At 37.4% G+C, this 24,440-nt stretch overlaps 1 protein-coding gene across 3 annotated transcripts in view; it reads left to right on the plus strand.

The window, feature by feature from the left end:
* Positions 1–24,440, plus strand: part of LOC127868705 (cytosolic 10-formyltetrahydrofolate dehydrogenase-like) — a 107,318-nt gene that overhangs the window by 57,021 nt on the left and 25,857 nt on the right. For all 3 annotated transcript variants that reach the window (XM_052410706.1, XM_052410714.1, XM_052410723.1), the window contains exons 2-9: positions 218–356; positions 1,234–1,468; positions 3,455–3,620; positions 4,746–4,847; positions 5,354–5,443; positions 6,253–6,387; positions 9,688–9,902; positions 10,707–10,854. In XM_052410706.1, coding sequence (XP_052266666.1) covers positions 218–356; positions 1,234–1,468; positions 3,455–3,620; positions 4,746–4,847; positions 5,354–5,443; positions 6,253–6,387; positions 9,688–9,902; positions 10,707–10,854 — 1,230 coding nt within the window. The remainder of the gene's footprint in view (positions 1–217; positions 357–1,233; positions 1,469–3,454; positions 3,621–4,745; positions 4,848–5,353; positions 5,444–6,252; positions 6,388–9,687; positions 9,903–10,706; positions 10,855–24,440) is intronic.

Consider the following 24,440-nt stretch of genomic DNA (forward strand, 5'->3'; position numbering starts at 1 on the left):
CATAAGAAATTGTTAACAATAAATATTATCAAACGTATTATTACTTATTTTGTCATGTTATGCTAATGCCCAATACAAAAACGTTGATTTTGTTAACTGCTTATTATTGTAAAATTTGAATCTATTAAGAAAAGTCTTAAATCTTATTTGATTTTTAGGGGACTGCAAGCACCTCAAAATGCATATCTGAGTGCTAAAGGGAATTCTGTGATTTCAGTCTCTACAGAGGATGAAGATTGCGGTGATTGGTCAAAGTCTGTTTGGGGCCGACGTCTACCGGCTGTTACAGAAGGATGGCCACAAGATTGTAGGGGTGTTCACTGTACCCGATGTGAACGGCAAACCTGACCCACTGGGTATGAACTGTAACTCTTCATCATGAAAGTTTGAACTATTGAGTCTTGTTCAAAGAAAACAATGCATAATGCATGTTCTTAAAGTGTCCTCCAGGATAAGTCTGTGCAGCCTTTGGAGGCTTATCAGTACGACTGTTTGGAGGCTTATCAGTACGACTGTTTTGGCTTTAATCAAATGTTTCAATGACAAGAAGTCTTTTAAACAAAAGTTCAGTCTAGGTGGAAAGTGTCATCCCTGATTAGCTTGGGCAGATTGAACAGGCTAAATATGGGAGGAATTTTTTTAAGTTAAACATCTTCAACTTCCAGGGTTGTGATTTCTCTTCCTTTCAGCTGATTTCCTCCTTTTAAATGTCAAAATTATTTTTTTACAAATAGTTATTTACCAAATATAAGGGGGGGGGGGTAGGAAATTTTCCTACCCTGTGGTGATTCTTAAATCTCATCCCTAATTATGGATGCTTGATAAAAAAATTGTATTCAATGTGTATGCAGAACTAAACTATTTGCTGTAATGTTCTCTGGTAAAGGTTAATGTGCAAGCTCTACATATCGATGTTTTAAATTACATGTAACGCATTAAATTGAACTTTCACACGTGTTTTTAATGTTGCTATTCAAGATCAATTAGTCTGACCTGCAATTAAGTATAATTATGTGCCTTTTTTGAATATTTCGCTTCAGCTAAGCAAGCAACATCTCCTTATCACTGTTTCTGCAACAGATATTCAGTCTGCACAACGCTTTATGCTTTTCTTAAAATTTGTAATCAAACAAAGTCTGCACAGGAATATTTCTGACTACACTCTTGGTACATGCATCAAGCCCCAGTGTTCTCTGAGGAATGCTCATATTTTATTATTTTATTAATTTTCAGCTATTGCAGCCAGCAATGATGGCATCCCGGTGTTCAAGTACAAGCGCTGGCAGGTGAAGAAGCAGGCCCTCCCAGAGGTCTTAGAGGAGTACAGGGCCCTGGGGGCGGAGCTCAACGTGCTGCCATTCTGCTCCCAGTTCATACCAATGGAGGTGATCACTCACCCCCGGCACCAGTCCATCATCTACCATCCCTCCCTTTTGCCCAGACATAGGGGGGCGTCGGCCATCAACTGGTGAGTGGGGCATGGAAACTGTGTCAATGCCTTTATGTTTTAATATAATATTTAAACAGTTTCAACTAGGTTTTTCACATAGAAGAGACGTCCTAAGAACAAAAAATACAATAAAAGGGAAAAGTGTTGTCCTTTAATAGCCTTTTGCAGATTGCACAGAGGACAAAACTTTACGCAGATCCATTTAGACCTGTTTTCCCAGTGCATGGTTCATTTCTGTATATATGTTCATACACATGGAGGTGATCACACACACCCAGCACCAGTCCATCATCTACCATCCCTTCCTCCTGCCCAGGTGTTTGCCATCAACTGGTGAGTGGGGCAATGCACACTGTTTGTTTGGTTTCATGTTTGGATTTTTTGATATATTTAGTTTTTGAAAAATCTGATATTTGTCAGTAAGGTACTTTGCCCACATAAGGGGTTTCATTAAACTATATATACTAAGCAAAGCTTTAAAATAAGCATAGTGTTGTTAAATATTTTGTTCAAAATAGCAAAGTGATACGACCTCAATTCTGGTCTAAATGAAATCCCTGACACATGTTTCCAGAGTTTACTTATCTGAACCATTTCCCACTTTGAAGCAGAGTGAAAATGGCTATCGGAAAACAGCATAAAACCAGAACAGCCTGCGAGTAACTCACAGTCTGTTCAGGTTTTATGCTGTTTGCTGCTCATTTGTATCTAAGGGTTGGAAATGACACCTTTAAAACTTGAATATAGTAAGAAAGGACTTTAATTAAATTTTACTTTCTGAGGGACTAGAAATGCGTGAAAATACTTATCCAAGTGGTAAAGGGTTAATGAAGAGTTCAATGAGGTAAACATTCATGTGCATATAGTGGTAGTTTTAATGCATCCACATTAGTGGAGAAATTGTATGGGTTGTGCTCTGTGAAAAAGGGGTTTTAATGCATGAGCGTAAAGTGTCGTCCCTGATTAGCTTGTGCAATCTGCACTTTCCGCTTTAATGGTATTTTTTGTTTATGGAAAGTCTTCTTTGCAAAATCCCGTTTTGGTGGAAAGTTTTGTCCCAGATTAGCCTGTGCGGACTGCACAGGCTAATCTGGGACTGCACTTTATGCACATGCATTAAACCCTCTTTTCACAGAGCAAGGCTCATATTGTTTATCCGGAAAACAATTTAAATTTGTAAAATAGCCGCAAGTTATTTCTTTTAATTGACTTACATATCGATCCTAATATGGTAGTGTTAAAGACGAATGTTTTATCAAAAATTAAAAAAGGGAAATAATTCTGCTCAATAGCTTGAGTTTGCATTGAGGAATATCTCGTGCATTTGTTGTTTAAATGTCCATAAAGCTTGGGGTGCAAATAGGCCATATGCTGAATGGTGAAGATGGCTGTTGCAAAAAATAGTTTCTGGTCAATTACGTTAGGATGTGATTATTTTGTGTGTGTTGGTAGATAACGATCAGACCTGAAATTGCACAATTCTTAACTTAAATTAACAATAATTTACTAAATGTTGAAGATGAGGTTTAATGGCAGTGTCTTATTTTTTGCTGTCTTCATTATTTTCTGTGACATCATTTATACAACAAATTACAAATGTAGTACATACTTCAAAGATCAATGTAAACTAGACCTTCAAATCGGCATTTTTATGTTACAATTAAGTTGGCGATTTCTCAATTTGTGCTGGCACTCACTACTGTATTAAAACATTTACATGTACTAGGTACTTTTTCAGTGACTGATATGTGCCTTTTTATTGTCAAAAATTGCTTCACTAACAATTTTTTATTTTTACAAATCTGTTAAAAATGTAGACTTGTTAAATCCAACAAAAATCCAATGCAGTTCACACGGGCTAATAATTGACAAACCTTTCCGCTTTTATTGGATTTTTTTCATCTATAACATTTCTACCGTGATGTGTTCCAGAACCACCTCCCTGCATATATTTAGTTTTTTTTATGTTCATGAATTCCACGCTAACTCCCGTCTGCCCAACAGGACCCTGATGCAGGGGGACAAGGAGGGAGGCTTCACAATCTTCTGGGCCGATGACGGCCTTGACACTGGGCCCATCCTGCTGCAGAAGAGGACCTTTGTGGCCCCGAACGACACAGTGGACTCCATTTACAACAGGTTCCTCTACCCAGAAGGCGTGAAAGCAATGGTGAGAAGATTGTGCAGGCCTTTTACCTTGCATATTGTAATAGTCCATAAACGGACCCATTTCCAAAGTAAAATTGTTAAAAAAAATATCAATTAAAAAAAAGAAAAAAAAGGGGTGGGGTAGGAATAAGTGTCTTGTGATTATTATATCTTAATTTTATTTCAATTAATTTGTTACTTTAATTTATATGATAACATTTAAAATAAATACATGTGTAGTTATATGTAATAATTTTTTCCAAAATAAGTTTTTTTTAATGTCACAAAAAATCCCTATCCCGAATTTGCATTTTCCCCAAAATGACCAGGAAACGGCCTGTTGTGCATTTTGAGGATTGAATGTGTAACTATTGTATCTTTAATAGAAATGTTTAGCAGGTAAAATAGGTTCCCACTAATTCAAAGATCAATTAAAAATTGACTAAAATGTTACTTATCAGATAACTGACATCTTAAGTATTCAGAGCTTCAATAATTATCTGATATGGTTATATGTTTAACCAATTTATGCCTAGTGGACTCTCCCATTCTTCTAAATTGGATCAATTTATTTCTAAAATTAGAGATGTCTAGTTTATTTTTTTCTATATTTAGAATATTTCTTACAGAAATTCCTTTAAGCAAAAAGCGCAGACCCTGACGAGAAGGGCCTTTTTCTAGAAGCTAGGCATTAATGGGTTAATAATTTTAATAACCTTTCCTATACAAAAATAAAAACTTAACAGAGTTCATGAGTTTTATCCCCACAGAGCGTTCCTTCAATCTCCACCAATGAAACCAAGTACTGGTTCATGTCCCAGGAAACAAAATCAAGAGTTTTTCAATAAGAATAAGGCGTTCAATCTTGCAATCAATCTAAAATAAATTGGTTTAAAATAAGTTAATATTACTGCCTTTTAGCATTGACATTGTTTGGGTTTGGTAATTTCAAACTATTACTAGCTCATGAAACTAATAGGGTAGTCTATACATGAACCATACTTTGCCATTCATAACAAACAGCCAGGTATAACGCGCACCAAACATGAACCTTAACATGGCAACCTCATAATGCCTTAAGAGCAATGATATGTACTTCTAATGCTCTAACATTCAGAATGGGGATGCATGTTGTTTTCTGTTTAAGGGTGAGGCAGTGAGATTGATAGACCAGGGCATGGCCCCTAAAATTGTCCAGTCAGAGGAAGGGGCCACATATGATGCAATGTTAAAGAAGGCCATAGTTGGGGTAAGTGGTTTCATAGCAACTCAGTAAATCTACATTAGAAGCAATGAATTTCTAGTTTTTAGACAAGTTAAAGTTTATTTTGTTTATTGAGGCTAAACAAAGTTGATAAACATATGTACCGGTGAATATTACTTTTCTTTGGTTATCAGTAAAACAAGAGTTCCACATTATACATTCTTTTTTTTCTTCAATGACATGGTAATGGTAGGAAAGTAAAACCTAGCCTATTTAAATAATTTGAAAGTAGAATAAGAAATGGCTAAATGTTTATGAAAATAAAGTTCATTAAATTGCAAAGTTAAGAAGTGGAAAAATCTGTAACACAAATTTCTTAAAAGCCTTAAGATCTTAAATTTCCAATCAGAAACAAAATGATGACCTTCCTTGTTGGCATGGGCCTGATGTGAACAAGAGTTGATTTAAACAGGTTAGCAGCAATAACTTGTATCATACAAGACATCTTGTTCTATTGCATCCTTCCTAACACGCATGTTTCTTGCTGACAGATCAACTGGGACCAGCCGGCCATGGCAATACACAACTGGATACGGGGCTGTGATAAAGTGCCAGGGGCCTGGGCAACCATCAATGGAGAGGTTTGTGTAGAGTGATTTTATTCGAATTTGCTGGGAAAACCGGGCTTAATACATGTGCTACAAGTGTTATCCAAGATAAGCCTGTGCAGTCTGCACAGGATAATCAGGGACTTCACTTTTCACTTTTATGGAATTTTTCTTTCATAAGTAGTATGTTCTGAAGGAAAATCTGGTTTGGGTGGACAGTGTTGTCCCTTATTAGCCTGTAAGACTGTGCTCAGGCTAATCAGGGAGGACACTATAGGCACCAGCATTAAGTACAGTTTTCCTAGAGTGGATATTAGCTTTTCATCTGAGTGTAATGATGGGAACATTTGTAAATATATCTTGACAATATAAATTAAAATGTTTGTTCGTGTTAATACCAACTTATAGCTCAAATAAAGGGAAGTACATGTGGCAAGGCTTGGAACAAGGGATGCAAAAGCCTTGTTTCCAACATGAAATAAATACATGCTGCATTTTTCCTTATCAGTGTTATTTCCTCAATGCCTCTGTGGAGGTTGGATAATTGGTGAAGGAAAAAATGGTTCATTTAATTTTGTCGATGTCCAGAAAATTTACATGGACACGAAGTGAATCAAAGAAATGATCCAGTTCCCTTTTTTTCACCATCCAATACAGCTAGAAAAGGTATCTTTGGCAAATCCATCCAGATTCAGAAAGTTTGTTATCAACATTTTTCAGTGGCTTAGTTAAAATGTTGACCACCTATCAATGAGGAAGTGCCCGGTTTGAGCCCCATTCTGGGAGAGTTGTCAATATATTCTTAAAAGTGTGCATTAACACCCTACTGTTCCTTATTCCAGCAAGTGACCCTGTATGGTTCTAAGATGTGGAACAGAATGGAGCCCCGAGGTCGACCTGTGGCCATAGAGGGCGCATCACATCCAGCCATAGTGCATAAGAATGGCATGGTGGTGTTCGGGAATGACGGAAAAATGGTATGTTAAGGGCTGGTAGAATTTTAATTTACAGTGTGATTCATCAGATTAATTCATGTATTTAGTTTATAATTTGTTGAGATTTACCGTCAGAAATTCAGAATAGTTTAGTGGATCATTATGTGTATTGGGCCATTGTCTTCATCATGGTAGTTATTTGAGCCATGTTCAGGGAATATTGGCCTTAATGCATTTGCACTGTTTCTTCCCAGTCTGCACAGGCTAATCAGGGACAACACTTTCCACCAAATCTGGAGTCAACTTAAGAAGTCTTTAAATGAAGAATTCCATAAACACGGAAAGTGTTGTTCCTCATTAGCCTGTGTGATATCTGCATCCACCCAGACAGGAAGCCTTAATATGGAAAGTAATGAACAAAATGAAATTACCATACATTAATGAGTTTCTTCCATTTATATGCTTTCATGGGGTATCCTCAATAAATAAATGATTTTTAGCTCATCTATTTTTTGAAAAAAAAATATGAGCTATTGTCATCACCTTGGCGTCGGCGTTGGCGTCCGGTTAAGTTTTGCGTTTAGGTCCACTTTTCTCAGAAAGTATCAATGCTATTGCATTCAAACTTGGTACACTTACTTACTATCATGAGGGGACTGGGCAGGCAAAGTTAGATAACTCTGGCATGCATTTTGACAGAATTATGTGCCCTTTTTATACTTAGAAAATTGAAAATTTTGGTTAGGTTTTGCGTTTAGGTCCACTTTTCTCAGAAAGTATCAATGCTATTGCATTCAAACTTGGTACACTTACTTACTATCATGAGGGGACTGGGCAGGCAAAGTTAGATAACTCTGGCATGCATTTTGACAGAATTATGTGCCCTTTTTATACTTAGAAAATTGAAAATTTTGGTTAAGTTTTGCGTTTAGGTCCACTTTTCTCAGAAAGTATCAATGCTATTGCATTCAAACTTGGTACACTTACTTACTATCATGAGGGGACTGGGCAGGCAAAGTTAGATAACTATGGCGTGCATTTTGACAGAATTATGTGCCCTTTTAATACTTAGAAAATTGAAAATTTTGGTTAGGTCCATTTTATTCCTTAAGTATCAAAGCTATTGCTTTCATACTTGCAACACTTACTAACTATCATAAGGGGACTGTGCAGGCAAAGTAATGTAACTCTGACTGGCATTTTGACATAATTATGTGCCCTTTTTATACTTAGAAATTTGAAAATTTGGTTAAGTTTTGTGTTTAGGTCCACTTTATTCCTACAGTATCAAAGCTATTGCTTTCATACTTGCAACACTTATTAACTATCGTGAGGGGACTGTGCAGGCAAAGTTATGTAACTCTGACTGGCATTTGGACGGAATTATGGGCCCTTTATACTTAGAAAATTGAAAATTTGGTTAAGTTTTGTGTTTTGGTTCACTTTACCCCTAAAGTATCATAGATATTGCTTTCATACTTTGAACACTCGCAAACTATCATAAGGGTACAGTCAAAGGACAAGTTGCATAACTCTGGTTGTCATTTTTACGGAATTATGGCCCTTTTTTGACTTAGTAACTTTGAATATATGGTTAAATTTTGTGTTTCGATCCACTTTACTTCTTAAGTATCAAGGCTATTGCTTTCAAACTTCAAATACTTTCATGCTATCATGAGGTTACTGTACCTGGCAAGTTGAATTTTACTTTGACCTTTGAATGACCTTGACTCTCAAGGTCAAATTATTAAATTTTGCTAAAATTGCCATAACTTCTTTATTTATGATTATATTTGATAAATACTTTGACAAAACTACTCTTACCTGACATACCACAATAGACTCCACCCAAACCATACCCCGTGCCCTCCCCCCCCTCCCCCCCTAATTTTTTTTTTTTAAGATCATCTCACAAATGACACCCTCACACTATACCCCCCCCCCCCCACACCCCCAAAATTTTTTTTGAAACGGTTAAAAACACAAATTTATTTTTATTATTTTATGTTTAAAAAAGCATTTACCACAATAGACTCCACCCAAACCATTCCCCGTGCCCTTCCCCCCCTCCCACCACACCCTCACACTATACCCCCCCCCATCCCACCCCCCCAATTTGTTTTTTTGAAAGGTTAAAAAACACAAATATTTATTTTTATTATTTTATGTTTGAAATAGCATTTACCACAATAGACTCCACCCAAACCATCCCCCGTGCCCTCCACCCCCCTCCCCCCCTCCCCTCACCCCCCTCCCCCCCCCCCTAATTTTTTTTTTTTTTTTTTTAAGATCATCTCACAAATGACCACCACACCCTCACACTATACCCCCCCCCCCACCCCCCAAATTTTTTTTTGAAACGGTTAAAAACACAAATATTTATTTTTATTGTTTTATATTGAAATACCGTCCAACCATCGCACCCAAGACTCCCCCCCACCCCCCCCCCCCTCCCCCACCCCCGAATCTCCCCCCCCCTCTAATTTTTTTTTTTTAATATCATCTCATCACAAATTACCACCACACCCTCACACTATACCCCCCCCCCCCCCCCCAATTTTTAATTTTTTTTGAAACGGTTAAAAACACAAATATTTATTTTTATTATTTTATGTTTGAAATCCCGTCCAATCATCGCACCCAAGAATCCCCCCCACCCCACCCTCCACCCCCCCTCCCCCAAATTATTATATTTTTTTCGTTTTCTATCGCATTTTTGGAAGATAATGTAATAAATGTCCACACCCGCACACTATACACCCCTCTTCACTCCACCCCTCCCTCCTTTGTGATTGAAAATGAGAGTCCCTTCACCTTTAAAAAGAAAATAGATGAGCGGTCTGCACCCGCAAGGCGGTGCTCTTGTTTATTTTAACTTGATACTCTTTCATGTATTGTTTAAGAAAGAAAGTATCACTGCTAAAACTATCTGATAGCAAAATATATTTCTGGATCTTGAGAGCAGAATAGTGATAAATATAAGCCATGCTCTGTGAACAAAGGTTTACAGTCTCTTCCAAGATTACCCTGTGCAGTCCCCGCTGGCAAATCTTGGACGACACTTTCTGCCTAATTGAATTTTCTGTAAAAAGAGACTTCCTTTAAACAAATAATACCATGAAACAGAAAATGTCATCCCTGATAAGCCTTTGCGGACTTCACAGACCAATTTTAGACGACACTTTTTCCCAAATTGGATTTTCACGAATAAGAGACTTTCTTTAAGCTAAAACATTAACCAGAAAGTGTCGTCCCTGATTAGCCTGTGCAACACTAAACGCACATGTATCCCAACCAGTTTTCATAGTGCTAGGCTGACATACATTGAAACCCCCTCCCCAGGTGAACATCAGCCAGGTTCAGCTAGCCAGCGGTAAGATGATAAATGCCAGCAAGTTCGGCCGGGACGAAGCGGGGGAGGAGAAGATTGAGTTAACCAAGGAAGAGGAGGCCATGATCTCTAAGCTGAAGACTGTGTGGACGGGGATACTCAACATCAACGTGGAGATTACAACGGATTTCTTCAAGTCTGGCGCTGGATCCATGGATGTTGTCAGGTATTGATAGCAAGTATGGCTACTTGTTTGTGCATACGTAAGCATCTAGGAGTTAATAAACATAATTAAAAAAATTAAAATGAACCATGTTGTTGTTTTTATGCCCCCGGTAGGGTGGCATATAGCAGTTGAACTGTCAGTCCGTTTGTGTGTCTGTCTGTCTGTCCGTCCGTCCGAAATCTTTAACATTGGCCATAACTTTTGCAATATTAAAGATAGCAACTTGATATTTGGCATGCATGTGTATCTCATGAAGCTGCACATTGTGAGTGCACATCTCTTGTTTCACTTTGTTTTAATTTTTTTTTGATGGCGCTTGTGCTTGGTACAGTTTTAGTGCTTTTTATAAAATGTTATTTTATGATAGAATTAAAGCAAAGAAATTCATTTTTGAGCTTTAACTTCATTTTTACCAAAAAGAGACTTCCTTTAAACATTACATTCCATTGAAGCAGATATTATTTCCCTTATTTGACTGCAGACTGCACAGGCTTATCTGGGATGACAATTATTGCACATGCATTAAGCCCAGTTTTTCCTGAATGCGACTCATATGAATTAGATCGTCTGCGTACACTAAATATAAAATATATTTATTGGGCTCATAGTATTGGTAGTCTGGTCTTATAAACTTGTTTTTTCAATACAAACGGAATATTTCATGACAGCATTTTTTTTTCAGGCTAATGTTGGAAGGCACTTTTCCCGTACCAGTTTTATTTTTGCAAAGCTATACTGGAATGTTAAGCATATGCATGTACCTCTTATGTGCTCTCAACTCTTCATTGGTGGATAATTTTGTAGGCTAGTTGAGGAAGTGAAGGAGAAGTGTAATGGAGTGTCACTGGAGAATGATGATGTCTACATGAACACAGTGTTTGAGGACTTCTGTATGTGTGTCGTGAAGAGGGGGCGGGGCATTGAGGAAAAGGAACCTTTCGTGTTTGATGCTGTAAGTTGTTGGGTAATCATACAGTAAAATGCGTCCTAATATATGTTTAAAAAAATGTCCCAGATTAGCCTGTGCAGTCCACACAGACGTACCAGAGACGACACTTTTTGCTTTAATGTTTTGTTTTTATTTAAAGGAGGTCTCCACTGAATGGAAAATCCAGATTAATTGGAAAGTGTCATCCCTGATTAGCCTGTACAAAATGCACAGGCTAATCTGGAATGACACTTTACGCACATGTATTGTAAAACTGATCAGGTGCTGCTATGATGTATTAAATCTTGCTCTATCATCAAAGTGCTTTTTAGCTTGACTATTATATATTAAATATCTATAGTGGAGCTTTCCTATTCACCCCGGCATTGCCTTTCCAGTTCCCGTTGGCATTTGCGTGCAAATGTTAAAGTTTGCGTACTACCCCAAATATTTCCAATGTCCCTTGACATATTGCTTTCATATCTTGCATACTTGTTAACCATCATGACCCCAACCTATAAACAAAAGCAGACAACTGTATCAAGCATTTTGACATAATTATGGCCCCTTTTATAATTAGAATATGCGTATTATTGATAAATCTATGTTAAAGTTGGTGTACTACCCCAAATATTTCCTGTGTCCCTTGACATATTACTTTCATATTTTGCATACTTGTTTATCATCATGACCCTAACCTATAAACAAGAGCAGACAACTGTATCAAGCATTTTGACAGAATTATTGCCCCTTTTATACTCAGAATATGCATATTATTGATAAATCTATGTTAAAAGTTTGACAAAACAACACTTACCTGACATACCACAATACACTCCACCCAAACCATCCCCCCCCCCCCCCCCCCCAGAACCCCCCCCCCAATATTTTATTTTTTTTTCTTATTTTTGAAAGATCATCTATGAAATGATCACACACCCACATTATACCCCCTCCCCCCCTCTCCATGATGGTTTGCTAACGTTATACTGTCAAGCATTCGAATAATCGAGCAGGCTGTCCTCTGACAGCTCTTGTTTAATGCTCTTTTTTAGTCTGGCAGCTTTATTTGTTTTCCCCTCCAAAACCCAACCTGTTTTCACTTTGTTGTCACAAAATCTTTTTGAAATTGTTAACCATCATAATAGGACGTGTGGCAATATCCGTCTCCCTATCTTCTAGACAAAGACAAACAATAGAGATTAAAGATTAAATTTTGCAATAAATAAGCTTGATAATGTCTGCCTCAGCCTTAACTATACCATATATTTATAAGACCATCATAAAACAAACGGTTGCATGTTACACTCATCTCTCTCTTCCTCAAAGATCAAGGTAGCAATTAGAGTAAAAAGGTCAAATTTTGCTTTCAAATAGCTTGTAACTTAATGACCACCATTAGTCTTTCACCAGTCTCCTAACCTAAAAGGTCAAGGTCAATGATGCCAGAAGTAAAAATTTGCCATACATAGCTTGTTTTAAACATGAATGGAGTTTTTTTAACACAATTGAAATGTGAGAACACTTGGGCCTGGTGGTTATATGCCTTTTTTTGAGCTCACCTGTGCACAATGTTAACAAGGTAAGCTTTTGTGGTCGCCTTTAGTCTGTTGTTTGTCATGTGTCATCTGTGGTCACCATTTTTACCCAAAAAAAAACACTAGACACATATTGTCACAAAAGACATGTCTAGTTGATGGTGTGTTTTTTCAAACAGCTTATCATAGTAAGTTTTCATCAACAGAAATAAGAATGATGTTTTAAAGGGTTAATCAGAGATGACACTTTCTAAAGGGCTAATCAGAGATGACACTTTTTAAAGGGCTAATCAGAGATGACACTTTTTAAAGGGCTAATCAGAGAGGACACTTTTTAAAGGGCTAATCAGAGAGGACACTTTTTAAAGGGCTAATCAGAGATGACACTTTCTAAAGGGCTAATCAGAGATGACACTTTCTAAAGGGCTAATCAGAGATGACACTTTCTAAAGGGCTAATCAGAGATGACACTTTCTAAAGGGCTAATCAGAGATGACACTTTCTAAAGGGCTAATCAGAGATGACACTTTCTAAAGGGCTAATCAGAGATGACACTTTCTAAAGGGCTAATCAGAGATGACACTTTCTAAAGGGCTAATCAGAGATGACACTTTCTAAAGGGCTAATCAGAGATGACACTTTCTAAAGGGCTAATCTGAGATGACACTTTCTAAAGGGCTAATCAGAGATGACACTTTTTAAAGGGCTAATCAGAGATGTCACTTTCTAAAGGGCTAATCAGAGATGACACTTTCTAAAGGGCTAATCAGAGATGACACTTTCTAAAGGGCTAATCAGAGATGACACTTTCTAAAGGGCAAATCAGAGATGACACTTTCTAAAGGGCTAATCAGAGATGACACTTTCTAAAGGGCTAATCAGAGATGTCACTTTCTAAAAGGCTAATCAGAGATGACACTTTCTAAAGGGCTAATCAGAGATGACACTTTCTAAAGGGCTAATCAGAGATGACACTTTCTTAAGGGCTAATTTGAGATGACACTATCTAAAGGGCTAATCAGAGATGTCACTTTCTAAAGGGCTAATCAGAGATGACACTTTCTAAAGGGCTAATCAGAGATGACACTTTCTAAAGGGCTAATCAGAGAAGACACTTTCTAAAGGGCTAATCAGAGATGACACTTTCTAAAGGGCTAATCAGAGATGACACTTTCTAAAGGGCTAATCAGAGATGACACTTTCTAAAGGGCTAATCAGAGATGACACTTTCTAAAGGGCTAATCAGAGATGTCACTTTCTAAAGGGCTAATCAGAGATGACACTTTCTAAAGGGCTAATCAGAGATGACACTTTCTAAAGGGCTAATCAGAGATGACACTTTCTAAAGGGCTAATCAGAGATGACACTTTCTAAAGGGCTAATCAGAGATGACACTTTCTAAAGGACTAATCAGAGATGACACTTTCTAAAGGGCTAATCAGAGATGACACTTTCTAAAGGGCTAATCAGAGATGACACTTTCTAAAGGACTAATCAGAGATGACACTTTCTAAAGGGCTAATCAGAGATGACACTTTCTAAAGGGCTAATCAGAGATGACACTTTCTAAAGGACTAATCAGAGATGACATTTTCTAAAGGGCTAATCAGAGATGACACTTTCTAAAGGGCTAATCAGAGATGACACTTTCTAAAGGACTAATCAGAGATGACACTTTCTAAAGGGCTAATCAGAGATGACACTTTCTAAAGGACTAATCAGAGATGACATTTTCTAAAGGACTAATCAGAGATGACACTTTTTAAAGGACTAATCAGAGATGACACTTTCTAAAGGGCAAATCAGAGGTGACACTTTTTAAAGGGCTAATCAGAGATGACACTTTCTAAAGGGCTAATCAGAGATGACACTTTCTAAAGGACTAATCAGAGATGACATTTTCTAAAGGACTAATCAGAGATGACACTTTTTAAAGGACTAATCAGAGATGACACTTTTTAAAGGGCAAATAAGAGATGATACTTTTTAAAGGGCTAATCAGAGATGACACTTTCTAAAGGGCTAATCAGAGATGACACTTTCTAAAGGGCTAATCAGAGATGACACTTTCTAAAGGACTAATCAGAGATGACACTTTCTAAAGGGCTAATCAGAGATGTCACTTTCTAAAGGGCTAATCAGAGATGACACTTTCTAAAGGACTAATCAGAGATGACACTTTCTAAAGGGCTAATCAGAGATGACACTTTCTAAAGGGCTAATCAGAGATGACACTTTCTAAAGGGCTAATCAGAGATGACACTTTCTAAAGGGCTAATCAGAGATGTCACTTTCTAAATGGCTAATCAGAGATGACACTTTCTAAAGGGCTAATCAGAGATGACACTTTCTAAAGGGCTTATCAGAGATGACACTTTCTAAAGGGCAAATCAGAGATGACACTTTCTAAAGGGCTAATCAGAGATGACACTTTCTAAAGGGCTAATCAGAGATGTCACTTTCTAAAAGGCTTATCAGAGATGACACTTTCTAAAGGGCTAATCAGAGATGACACTTTCTAAAGGGCTAATCAGAGATGACACTTTCTAAAGGGCTAATCTGAGATGACACTTTCTAAAGGGCTAATCAGAGATGTCACTTTCTAAAGGGCTAATCAGAGATGACACTTTCTAAAGGGCTAATCAGAGATGACACTTTCTAAAGGGCTAATCAGAGATGACACTTTCTAAAGGGCTAATCAGAGATGACACTTTCTAAAGGGCTAATCAGAGATGACACTTTCTAAAGGGCTAATCAGAGATGACACTTTCTAAAGGGCTAATCAAAGATGACACTTTCTAAAGGGCTAATCAGAGATGTCACTTTCTAAAGGGCTAATCAGAGATGACACTTTCTTAAGGGCTAATCAGAGATGACACTTTCTAAAGGGCTAATCAGTTATGACACTTTCTAAAGGGCTAATCAGAGATGACACTTTCTAAAGGGCTAATCAGAGATGACACTTTGTAAAGGGCTAATCAGAGATGACACTTTCTAAAGGGCTAATCAGAGATGACACTTTCTAAAAGGCTAATCAGAGATGACACTTTCTAAAGGGCTAATCAAGGATGACACTTTCTAAAGGGCTAATCAGAGATGACACTTTCTAAAGGGCTAATCAGAGATGACACTTTCTAAAGGGCTAATCAGAGATGTCACTTTCTAAAGGGCTAATCAGAGATGACACTTTCTTAAGGGCTAATCAGAGATGACACTTTCTAAAGGGCTTATCAGAGATGACATTTTCTAAAGGGCTAATCAGAGATGACACTTTCTAAAGGGCTAATCAGAGATGACACTTTCTAAAGGGCTAATCAGAGATGACACTTTCTAAAGGGCTAATCAGAGATGACACTTTCTAAAGGGCTAATCAGAGATGACACTTTCTAAAGGGCTAATCAGAGATGACACTTTCTAAAGGGCTAATCAGAGATGACACTTTCTAAAGAGCTAATCAGAGATGACACTTTCTAAAGGGCTAATCAGAGATGACACTTTCTAAAGGGCTAATCAGAGATGACACTTTCTAAAGGGCTAATCAGAGATGACACTTTCTAAAGGGCTTTCATAATAAAGGTATTTTAGTTTCAAAGGTTGCTTTTACTTCTTTATAAAGTGTAATACATTTCTTAAATCTAAAGCTTTAAACATGTGTGTGAATTTCACACCAAGGGGTCGTTGATAAAGCATGTCACGCTTTTGTTTACCATTTTTACCCCGGCATGTCACAAACTGTTACAAAATCTTGGACCCCCTTCCCTAAAGTACGTCACAAACTCACACTTTCGAACATTTTTTTAAAATTAATACTTAATTTAAATTTAATCTAAAACTCAATTCACTATTTAACCGTATTAAAATTTCACTTACCGGTAAAAGAACTTTCACATTACAGGCTTTTATAACTGTAGGGTTGTTACGATGAGCAGTATGAATATTTATCCACGTGTTATAATTTTCAGTTATATTAAATTTAATTTTATAGGAAATATTTTAGCTTTTCAATTTTTACTATTTGCCTTTATCTAATTTTGCAATAATATTTTAATTTGAACACTGAAGTATTCACTGTAAAATGAATAGATGAGTTTTAGGAAAAATAGAGTGATCATGAACAGTAACTATTTATAGTCTTCTTTTTTAGCTCACCTGAGCACAACGTGCTCATGGTGAGCTTTTGTGATCGCCTTTTGTCTGTCGTCCGTCGTGCGTCGTCCGTCATCAACATTTTGCCTTGTGAACACTCTAGAGGCCACATTTATTGTCTGATCTTCATGAAATGTGGTCAGAACATTTGTCCCATTGATTCCTCGACTGAGTTTGAAACTGGGTCAGGCTGGGTCAAAAACTAGGTCACTAGGTCAAAAAAAAGAAAAACTTGTGAACACTATAGAATTTGATGCCCAATCTTCATGTTACTTTGTCAAAATGTTTGCCTAAATGATATGTTGGTTGAGTTCAAAAATGGTACTAATCAGAGATGACACTTTCTAAAGGACTAATCAGAGATGACACTTTCTAAGGGGCTAATCAGAGATGACACTTTCTAAAGGACTAATCAGAGATGACATTTTCTAAAGGACTAATCAGAGATGACACTTTTTAAATGACTAATCATAGATGACACTTTCTAAAGGGCAAATCAGAGATGACACTTTTTAAAGGGCAAATCAGAGATGACACTTTCTAAAGGGCTAATCAGAGATGACACTTTCTAAAGGACTAATCAGAGATGACATTTTCTAAAGGACTAATCAGAGATGACACTTTTTAAAGGACTAATCAGAGATGACACTTTTTAAAGGGCAAATCAGAGATGACACTTTTTAAAGGGCTAATCAGAGATGACACTTTCTAAAGGGCTAATCAGAGATGACACTTTCTAAAGGGCTAATCAGAGATTACACTTTCTAAAGGACTAATCAGAGATTACACTTTCTAAAGGGCTAATCAGAGATGTCACTTTCTAAAGGGCTAATCAGAGATGACACTTTCTAAAGGACTAATCAGAGATGACACTTTCTAAAGGGCTAATCAGAGATGACACTTTCTAAAGGGCTAATCAGAGATGACACTTTCTAAAGGGCTAATCAGAGATGACACTTTCTAAAGGGCTAATCAGAGATGACACTTTCTAAAGGACTAATCAGAGATGACACTTTCTAAAGGGCTAATCAGAGATGACACTTTCTAAAGGGCTAATCAGAGATGACACTTTCTAAAGGGCTAATCAGAGATGACAATTTCTAAAGGACTAATCAGAGATGACACTTTCTAAAGGACTAATCAGAGATGACACTTTCTAAAGGACTAATCAGAGATGACACTTTCTAAAGGACTAATCAGAGATGACACTTTCTAAAGGGCTAATCAGAGATGACACTTTCTAAAGGGCTAATCAGAGATGACACTTTCTAAAGGACTAATCAGAGATGACACTTTCTAAAGGGCTAATCAGAGATGACACTTTCTAAAGGACTAATCAGAGATGACACTTTCTAAAGGACTAATCAGAGATGACACTTTCTAAAGGGTCTAATCAGAGATGACACTTTCTAAAGGGCTAATCAGAGATGACACTTTCTAAAGGGCTAATCAGAGATGACACTTTCTAAAGGGCTAATCAGAGATGACACTTTCTAAAGGGCTAATCAGAGATGACACTTTCTAAAGGGCTAATCAGAGATGACACTTTCTAAAGGGCTAATCAGAGATGACACTTTCTAAAGGGCTAATCTGAGATGACACTTTCTAAAAGGCTAATCAGAGATGACACTTTCTAAAGGGCTAATCAGAGATGACACTTTCTAAAGGGCTAATCAGAGATGACACTTTCTAAAGGGCTAATCAGAGATGACACTTTCTAAACGGCTAATCAGAGATGACACTTTCTAAAGGGCAAATCAGAGATGACACTTTCTAAAGGGCTAATCAGAGATGACACTTTCTAAAGGGCTAATCAGAAATGTCACTTTCTAAAAGGCTAATCTGAGATGACACTTTCTAAAGGGCTAATCAGAGATGACACTTTCTAAAGGGCTAATCAGAGATGACATTTTCTAAAGGGCTAATCTGAGATGACACTTTTTAAAGGACTAATCAGAGATGACACTTTTTAAAGGGCAAATCAGAGATGACACTTTCTAAAGGGCTAATCAGAGATGACAATTTCTAAAGGACTAATCAGAGATGACACTTTCTAAAGGACTAATCAGAGATCACACTTTCTAAAGGACTAATCAGAGATGACACTTTCTAAAGGGCTAATCAGAGATGACACTTTCTAAAGGGCTAATCAGAGATGACACTTTCTAAAGGACTAATCAGAGATGACACTTTCTAAAGGGCTAATCAGAGATGACACTTTCTAAAGGACTAGACTAATCAGAGATGACACTTTCTAAAGGGCTAATCAGAGATGACACTTTCTAAAGGGCTAATCAGAGATGACACTTTCTAAAGGGCTAATCAGAGATGACACTTTCTAAAGGGCTAATCAGAGATGACACTTTCTAAAGGGCTAATCAGAGATGACACTTTCTAAAGGGCTAATCAGAGATGACACTTTCTAAAGGGCTAATCAGAGATGACACTTTCTAAAGGGCTAATCTGAGATGACACTTTCTAAAGGGCTAATCTGAGATGACACTTTCTAAAGGGCTAATCAGAGATGACACTTTCTAAAGGGCTAATCAGAGATGTCACTTTCTAAAGGGCTAATCAGAGATGACACTTTCTAAAGGGCTAATCTGAGATGACACTTTCTAAAGGGCTAATCAGAGATGTCACTTTCTTAAGGGCTAATCAGAGATGACACTTTCTAAAGGGCTAATCAGAGATGACACTTTCTAAAGGGCAAATCAGAGATGACACTTTCTAAAGGGCCAAATAGAGATGACATTTTCTAAAGGACTAATCAGAGATGACACTTTTTAAAGGACTAATCAGAGATGACACTTTTTAAAGGACAAATCAGAGATGACACTTTTTAAAGGGCTAATCAGAGATGACATTTTCTAAAGGACTAATCAGAGATGACACTTTTTAAAGGACTAATCAGAGATGACACTTTTTAAAGGGCAAATCAGAGATTACACTTTTTAAAGGGCTAATCAGAGATGACACTTTCTAAAGGGCTAATCAGAGATGACACTTTCTAAAGGGCTAATCAGAGATTACACTTTCTAAAGGGCTAATCAGAGATTACACTTTCTAAAGGGCTAATCAGAGATGTCACTTTCTAAAGGGCTAATCAGAGATGACACACTCTAAAGGACTAATCAGAGATGACACTTTCTAAAGGGCTAATCAGAGATGACACTTTCTAAAGGGCTAATCAGAGATGACACTTTCTAAAGGGCTAATCAGAGATGACACTTTCTAAGGGCTAATCAGAGATGACACTTTCTAAAGGGCTAATCAGAGATGACACTTTCTAAAGGACTAATCAGAGATGACACTTTCGAAACGGCTAATCAGAGATGACACTTTCTAAAGGGCTAATCAGAGATGACACTTTCTAAAGGACTAATCAGAGATGACACTTTCTAAAGGGCTAATCAGAGATGACAATTTCTAAAGGACTAATCAGAGATGACACTTTCTAAAGGACTAATCAGAGATGACACTTTCTAAAGGACTAATCAGAGATGACACTTTCTAAAGGGCTAATCAGAGATGACACTTTCTAAAGGGCTAATCAGAGATGACACTTTCTAAAGGACTAATCAGAGATGACACTTTCTAAAGGGCTAATCAGAGATGACACTTTCTAAAGGACTAATCAGAGATGACACTTTCTAAAGGACTAATCAGAGATGACACTTTCTAAAGGGCTAATCAGAGATGACACTTTCTAAAGGGCTAATCAGAGATGACACTTTCTAAAGGGCTAATCAGAGATGACACTTTCTAAAGGGCTAATCAGAGATGACACTTTCTAAAGGGCTAATCAGAGATGACACTTTCTAAAGGGCTAATCAGAGATGACACTTTCTAAAGGGCTAATCAGAGATGACACTTTCTAAAGGGCTAATCTGAGATGACACTTTCTAAAGGGCTAATCAGAGATGACACTTTCTAAAGGGCTAATCAGAGATGTCACTTTCTAAAGGGCTAATCAGAGATGACACTTTCTAAAGGGCTAATCAGAGATGACACTTTCTAAAGGGCTAATCAGAGATGACACTTTCTAAAGGGCAAATCAGAGATGACACTTTCTAAAGAGCTAATCAGAGATGACACTTTCTAAAGGGCTAATCAGAAATGTCACTTTCTAAAAGGCTAATCTGAGATGACACTTTCTAAAGGGCTAATCAGAGATGACACTTTCTAAAGGGCTAATCAGAGATGACACTTTCTAAAGGGCTAATCTGAGATGACACTTTCTAAAGGGCTAATCAGAGATGTCACTTTCTAAAGGGCTAATCAGAGATGACACTTTCTAAAGGGCTAATCAGAGATGACACTTTCTAAAGGGCTAATCAGAGATGACACTTTCTAAAGGGCTAATCAGAGATGACATTTTCTAAAGGGCTAATCAGAGATGACACTTTCTAAAGGGCTAATCAGAGATGACACTTTCTAAAGGGCTAATCAGAGATGACACTTTCTAAAGGGCTAATCAGAGATGTCACTTTCTAAAGGGCTAATCAGAGATGACACTTTCTAAAGGGCTAATCAGAGATGACACTTTCTAAAGGGCTAATCAGAGATGACACTTTCTAAAGGGCTAATCAGAGATGACACTTTCTAAAGGGCTAATCAGAGATGACACTTTCTAAAGGGCTAATCAGAGATGACACTTTCTAAAGGGCTAATCAGAGATGACACTTTCTAAAGGGCTAATCAGAGATGACACTTTCTAAAGGGCTAATCAGAGATGACACTTTCTAAAGGGCTAATCAGAGATGACACTTTCTAAAGGGCTAATCAGAGATGACACTTTCTAAAGGACTAATCAGAGATGACACTTTCTAAAGGGCTAATCAGAGATGACACTTTCTAAAGGGCTAATCAGAGATGACACTTTCTAAAGGGCTAATCAGAGATGACACTTTCTAAAGGGCTAATCAGAGATGACACTTTCTAAAGGGCTAATCAGAGATGACACTTTCTAAAGGGCTTATCAGAGATGACACTTTCTAAAGGGCTAATCAGAGATGACACTTTCTAAAGGGCTAATCAGAGATGACACTTTCTAAAGGGTTAATCAGAGATGACACTTTCTAAAGGGCTAATCAGAGATGACACTTTCTAAAGGGCTAATCAGAGTTGACACTTTCTAAAGGACTAATCAGAGATGACACTTTCTAAAGGGCTTATCAGAGATGACACTTTCTAAAGGGCTAATCAGAGATGACACTTTCTAAAGGGCTAATCAGAGATGACACTTTCTAAAGGGCTAATCAGAGATGACACTTTCTAAAGGGCTAATCAGAGATGACACTTTCTAAAGGACTAATCAGAGATGACACTTTCTAAAGGGCTAATCAGAGATGACACTTTCTAAAGGGCTAATCAGAGATGACACTTTCTAAAGGGCTAATCAGAGATGACACTTTCTAAAGGACTAATCAGAGATGACACTTTCTAAAGGGCTAATCAGAGATGACACTTTCTAAAGGACTAATCAGAGATGACACTTTCTAAAGGACTAATCAGAGATGACACTTTCTAAAGGTCTAATCAGAGATGACACTTTCTAAAGGGCTAATCAGAGATGACACTTTCTAAAGGGCTAATCAGAGATGACACTTTCTAAAGGGCTAATCAGAGATGACACTTTCTAAAGGGCTAATCAGAGATGACACTTTCTAAAGGGCTAATCAGAGATGACACTTTCTAAAGGGCTAATCAGAGATGACACTTTCTAAAGGGCTAATCTGAGATGACACTTTCTAAAAGGCTAATCAGAGATGACACTTTCTAAAGGGCTAATCAGAGATGACACTTTCTAAAGGGCTAATCAGAGATGACACTTTCTAAAGGGCTAATCAGAGATGACACTTTCTAAACGGCTAATCAGAGATGACACTTTCTAAAGGGCAAATCAGAGATGACACTTTCTAAAGGGCTAATCAGAGATGACACTTTCTAAAGGGCTAATCAGAAATGTCACTTTCTAAAAGGCTAATCTGAGATGACACTTTCTAAAGGGCTAATCAGAGATGACACTTTCTAAAGGGCTAATCAGAGATGACATTTTCTAAAGGGCTAATCTGAGATGACACTTTTTAAAGGACTAATCAGAGATGACACTTTTTAAAGGGCAAATCAGAGATGACACTTTCTAAAGGGCTAATCAGAGATGACAATTTCTAAAGGACTAATCAGAGATGACACTTTCTAAAGGACTAATCAGAGATCACACTTTCTAAAGGACTAATCAGAGATGACACTTTCTAAAGGGCTAATCAGAGATGACACTTTCTAAAGGGCTAATCAGAGATGACACTTTCTAAAGGACTAATCAGAGATGACACTTTCTAAAGGGCTAATCAGAGATGACACTTTCTAAAGGACTAGACTAATCAGAGATGACACTTTCTAAAGGGCTAATCAGAGATGACACTTTCTAAAGGGCTAATCAGAGATGACACTTTCTAAAGGGCTAATCAGAGATGACACTTTCTAAAGGGCTAATCAGAGATGACACTTTCTAAAGGGCTAATCAGAGATGACACTTTCTAAAGGGCTAATCAGAGATGACACTTTCTAAAGGGCTAATCAGAGATGACACTTTCTAAAGGGCTAATCTGAGATGACACTTTCTAAAGGGCTAATCTGAGATGACACTTTCTAAAGGGCTAATCAGAGATGACACTTTCTAAAGGGCTAATCAGAGATGTCACTTTCTAAAGGGCTAATCAGAGATGACACTTTCTAAAGGGCTAATCTGAGATGACACTTTCTAAAGGGCTAATCAGAGATGTCACTTTCTTAAGGGCTAATCAGAGATGACACTTTCTAAAGGGCTAATCAGAGATGACACTTTCTAAAGGGCAAATCAGAGATGACACTTTCTAAAGGGCCAAATAGAGATGACATTTTCTAAAGGACTAATCAGAGATGACACTTTTTAAAGGACTAATCAGAGATGACACTTTTTAAAGGACAAATCAGAGATGACACTTTTTAAAGGGCTAATCAGAGATGACATTTTCTAAAGGACTAATCAGAGATGACACTTTTTAAAGGACTAATCAGAGATGACACTTTTTAAAGGGCAAATCAGAGATTACACTTTTTAAAGGGCTAATCAGAGATGACACTTTCTAAAGGGCTAATCAGAGATGACACTTTCTAAAGGGCTAATCAGAGATTACACTTTCTAAAGGGCTAATCAGAGATTACACTTTCTAAAGGGCTAATCAGAGATGTCACTTTCTAAAGGGCTAATCAGAGATGACACACTCTAAAGGACTAATCAGAGATGACACTTTCTAAAGGGCTAATCAGAGATGACACTTTCTAAAGGGCTAATCAGAGATGACACTTTCTAAAGGGCTAATCAGAGATGACACTTTCTAAAGGGCTAATCAGAGATGACACTTTCTAAAGGGCTAATCAGAGATGACACTTTCTAAAGGACTAATCAGAGATGACACTTTCGAAACGGCTAATCAGAGATGACACTTTCTAAAGGGCTAATCAGAGATGACACTTTCTAAAGGACTAATCAGAGATGACACTTTCTAAAGGGCTAATCAGAGATGACAATTTCTAAAGGACTAATCAGAGATGACACTTTCTAAAGGACTAATCAGAGATGACACTTTCTAAAGGACTAATCAGAGATGACACTTTCTAAAGGGCTAATCAGAGATGACACTTTCTAAAGGGCTAATCAGAGATGACACTTTCTAAAGGACTAATCAGAGATGACACTTTCTAAAGGGCTAATCAGAGATGACACTTTCTAAAGGACTAATCAGAGATGACACTTTCTAAAGGACTAATCAGAGATGACACTTTCTAAAGGGCTAATCAGAGATGACACTTTCTAAAGGGCTAATCAGAGATGACACTTTCTAAAGGGCTAATCAGAGATGACACTTTCTAAAGGGCTAA

The sequence above is a fragment of the Dreissena polymorpha genome, chromosome 1 (assembly GCF_020536995.1).
Source record: "Dreissena polymorpha isolate Duluth1 chromosome 1, UMN_Dpol_1.0, whole genome shotgun sequence".
Classification (NCBI taxonomy): domain Eukaryota; kingdom Metazoa; phylum Mollusca; class Bivalvia; order Myida; family Dreissenidae; genus Dreissena; species Dreissena polymorpha.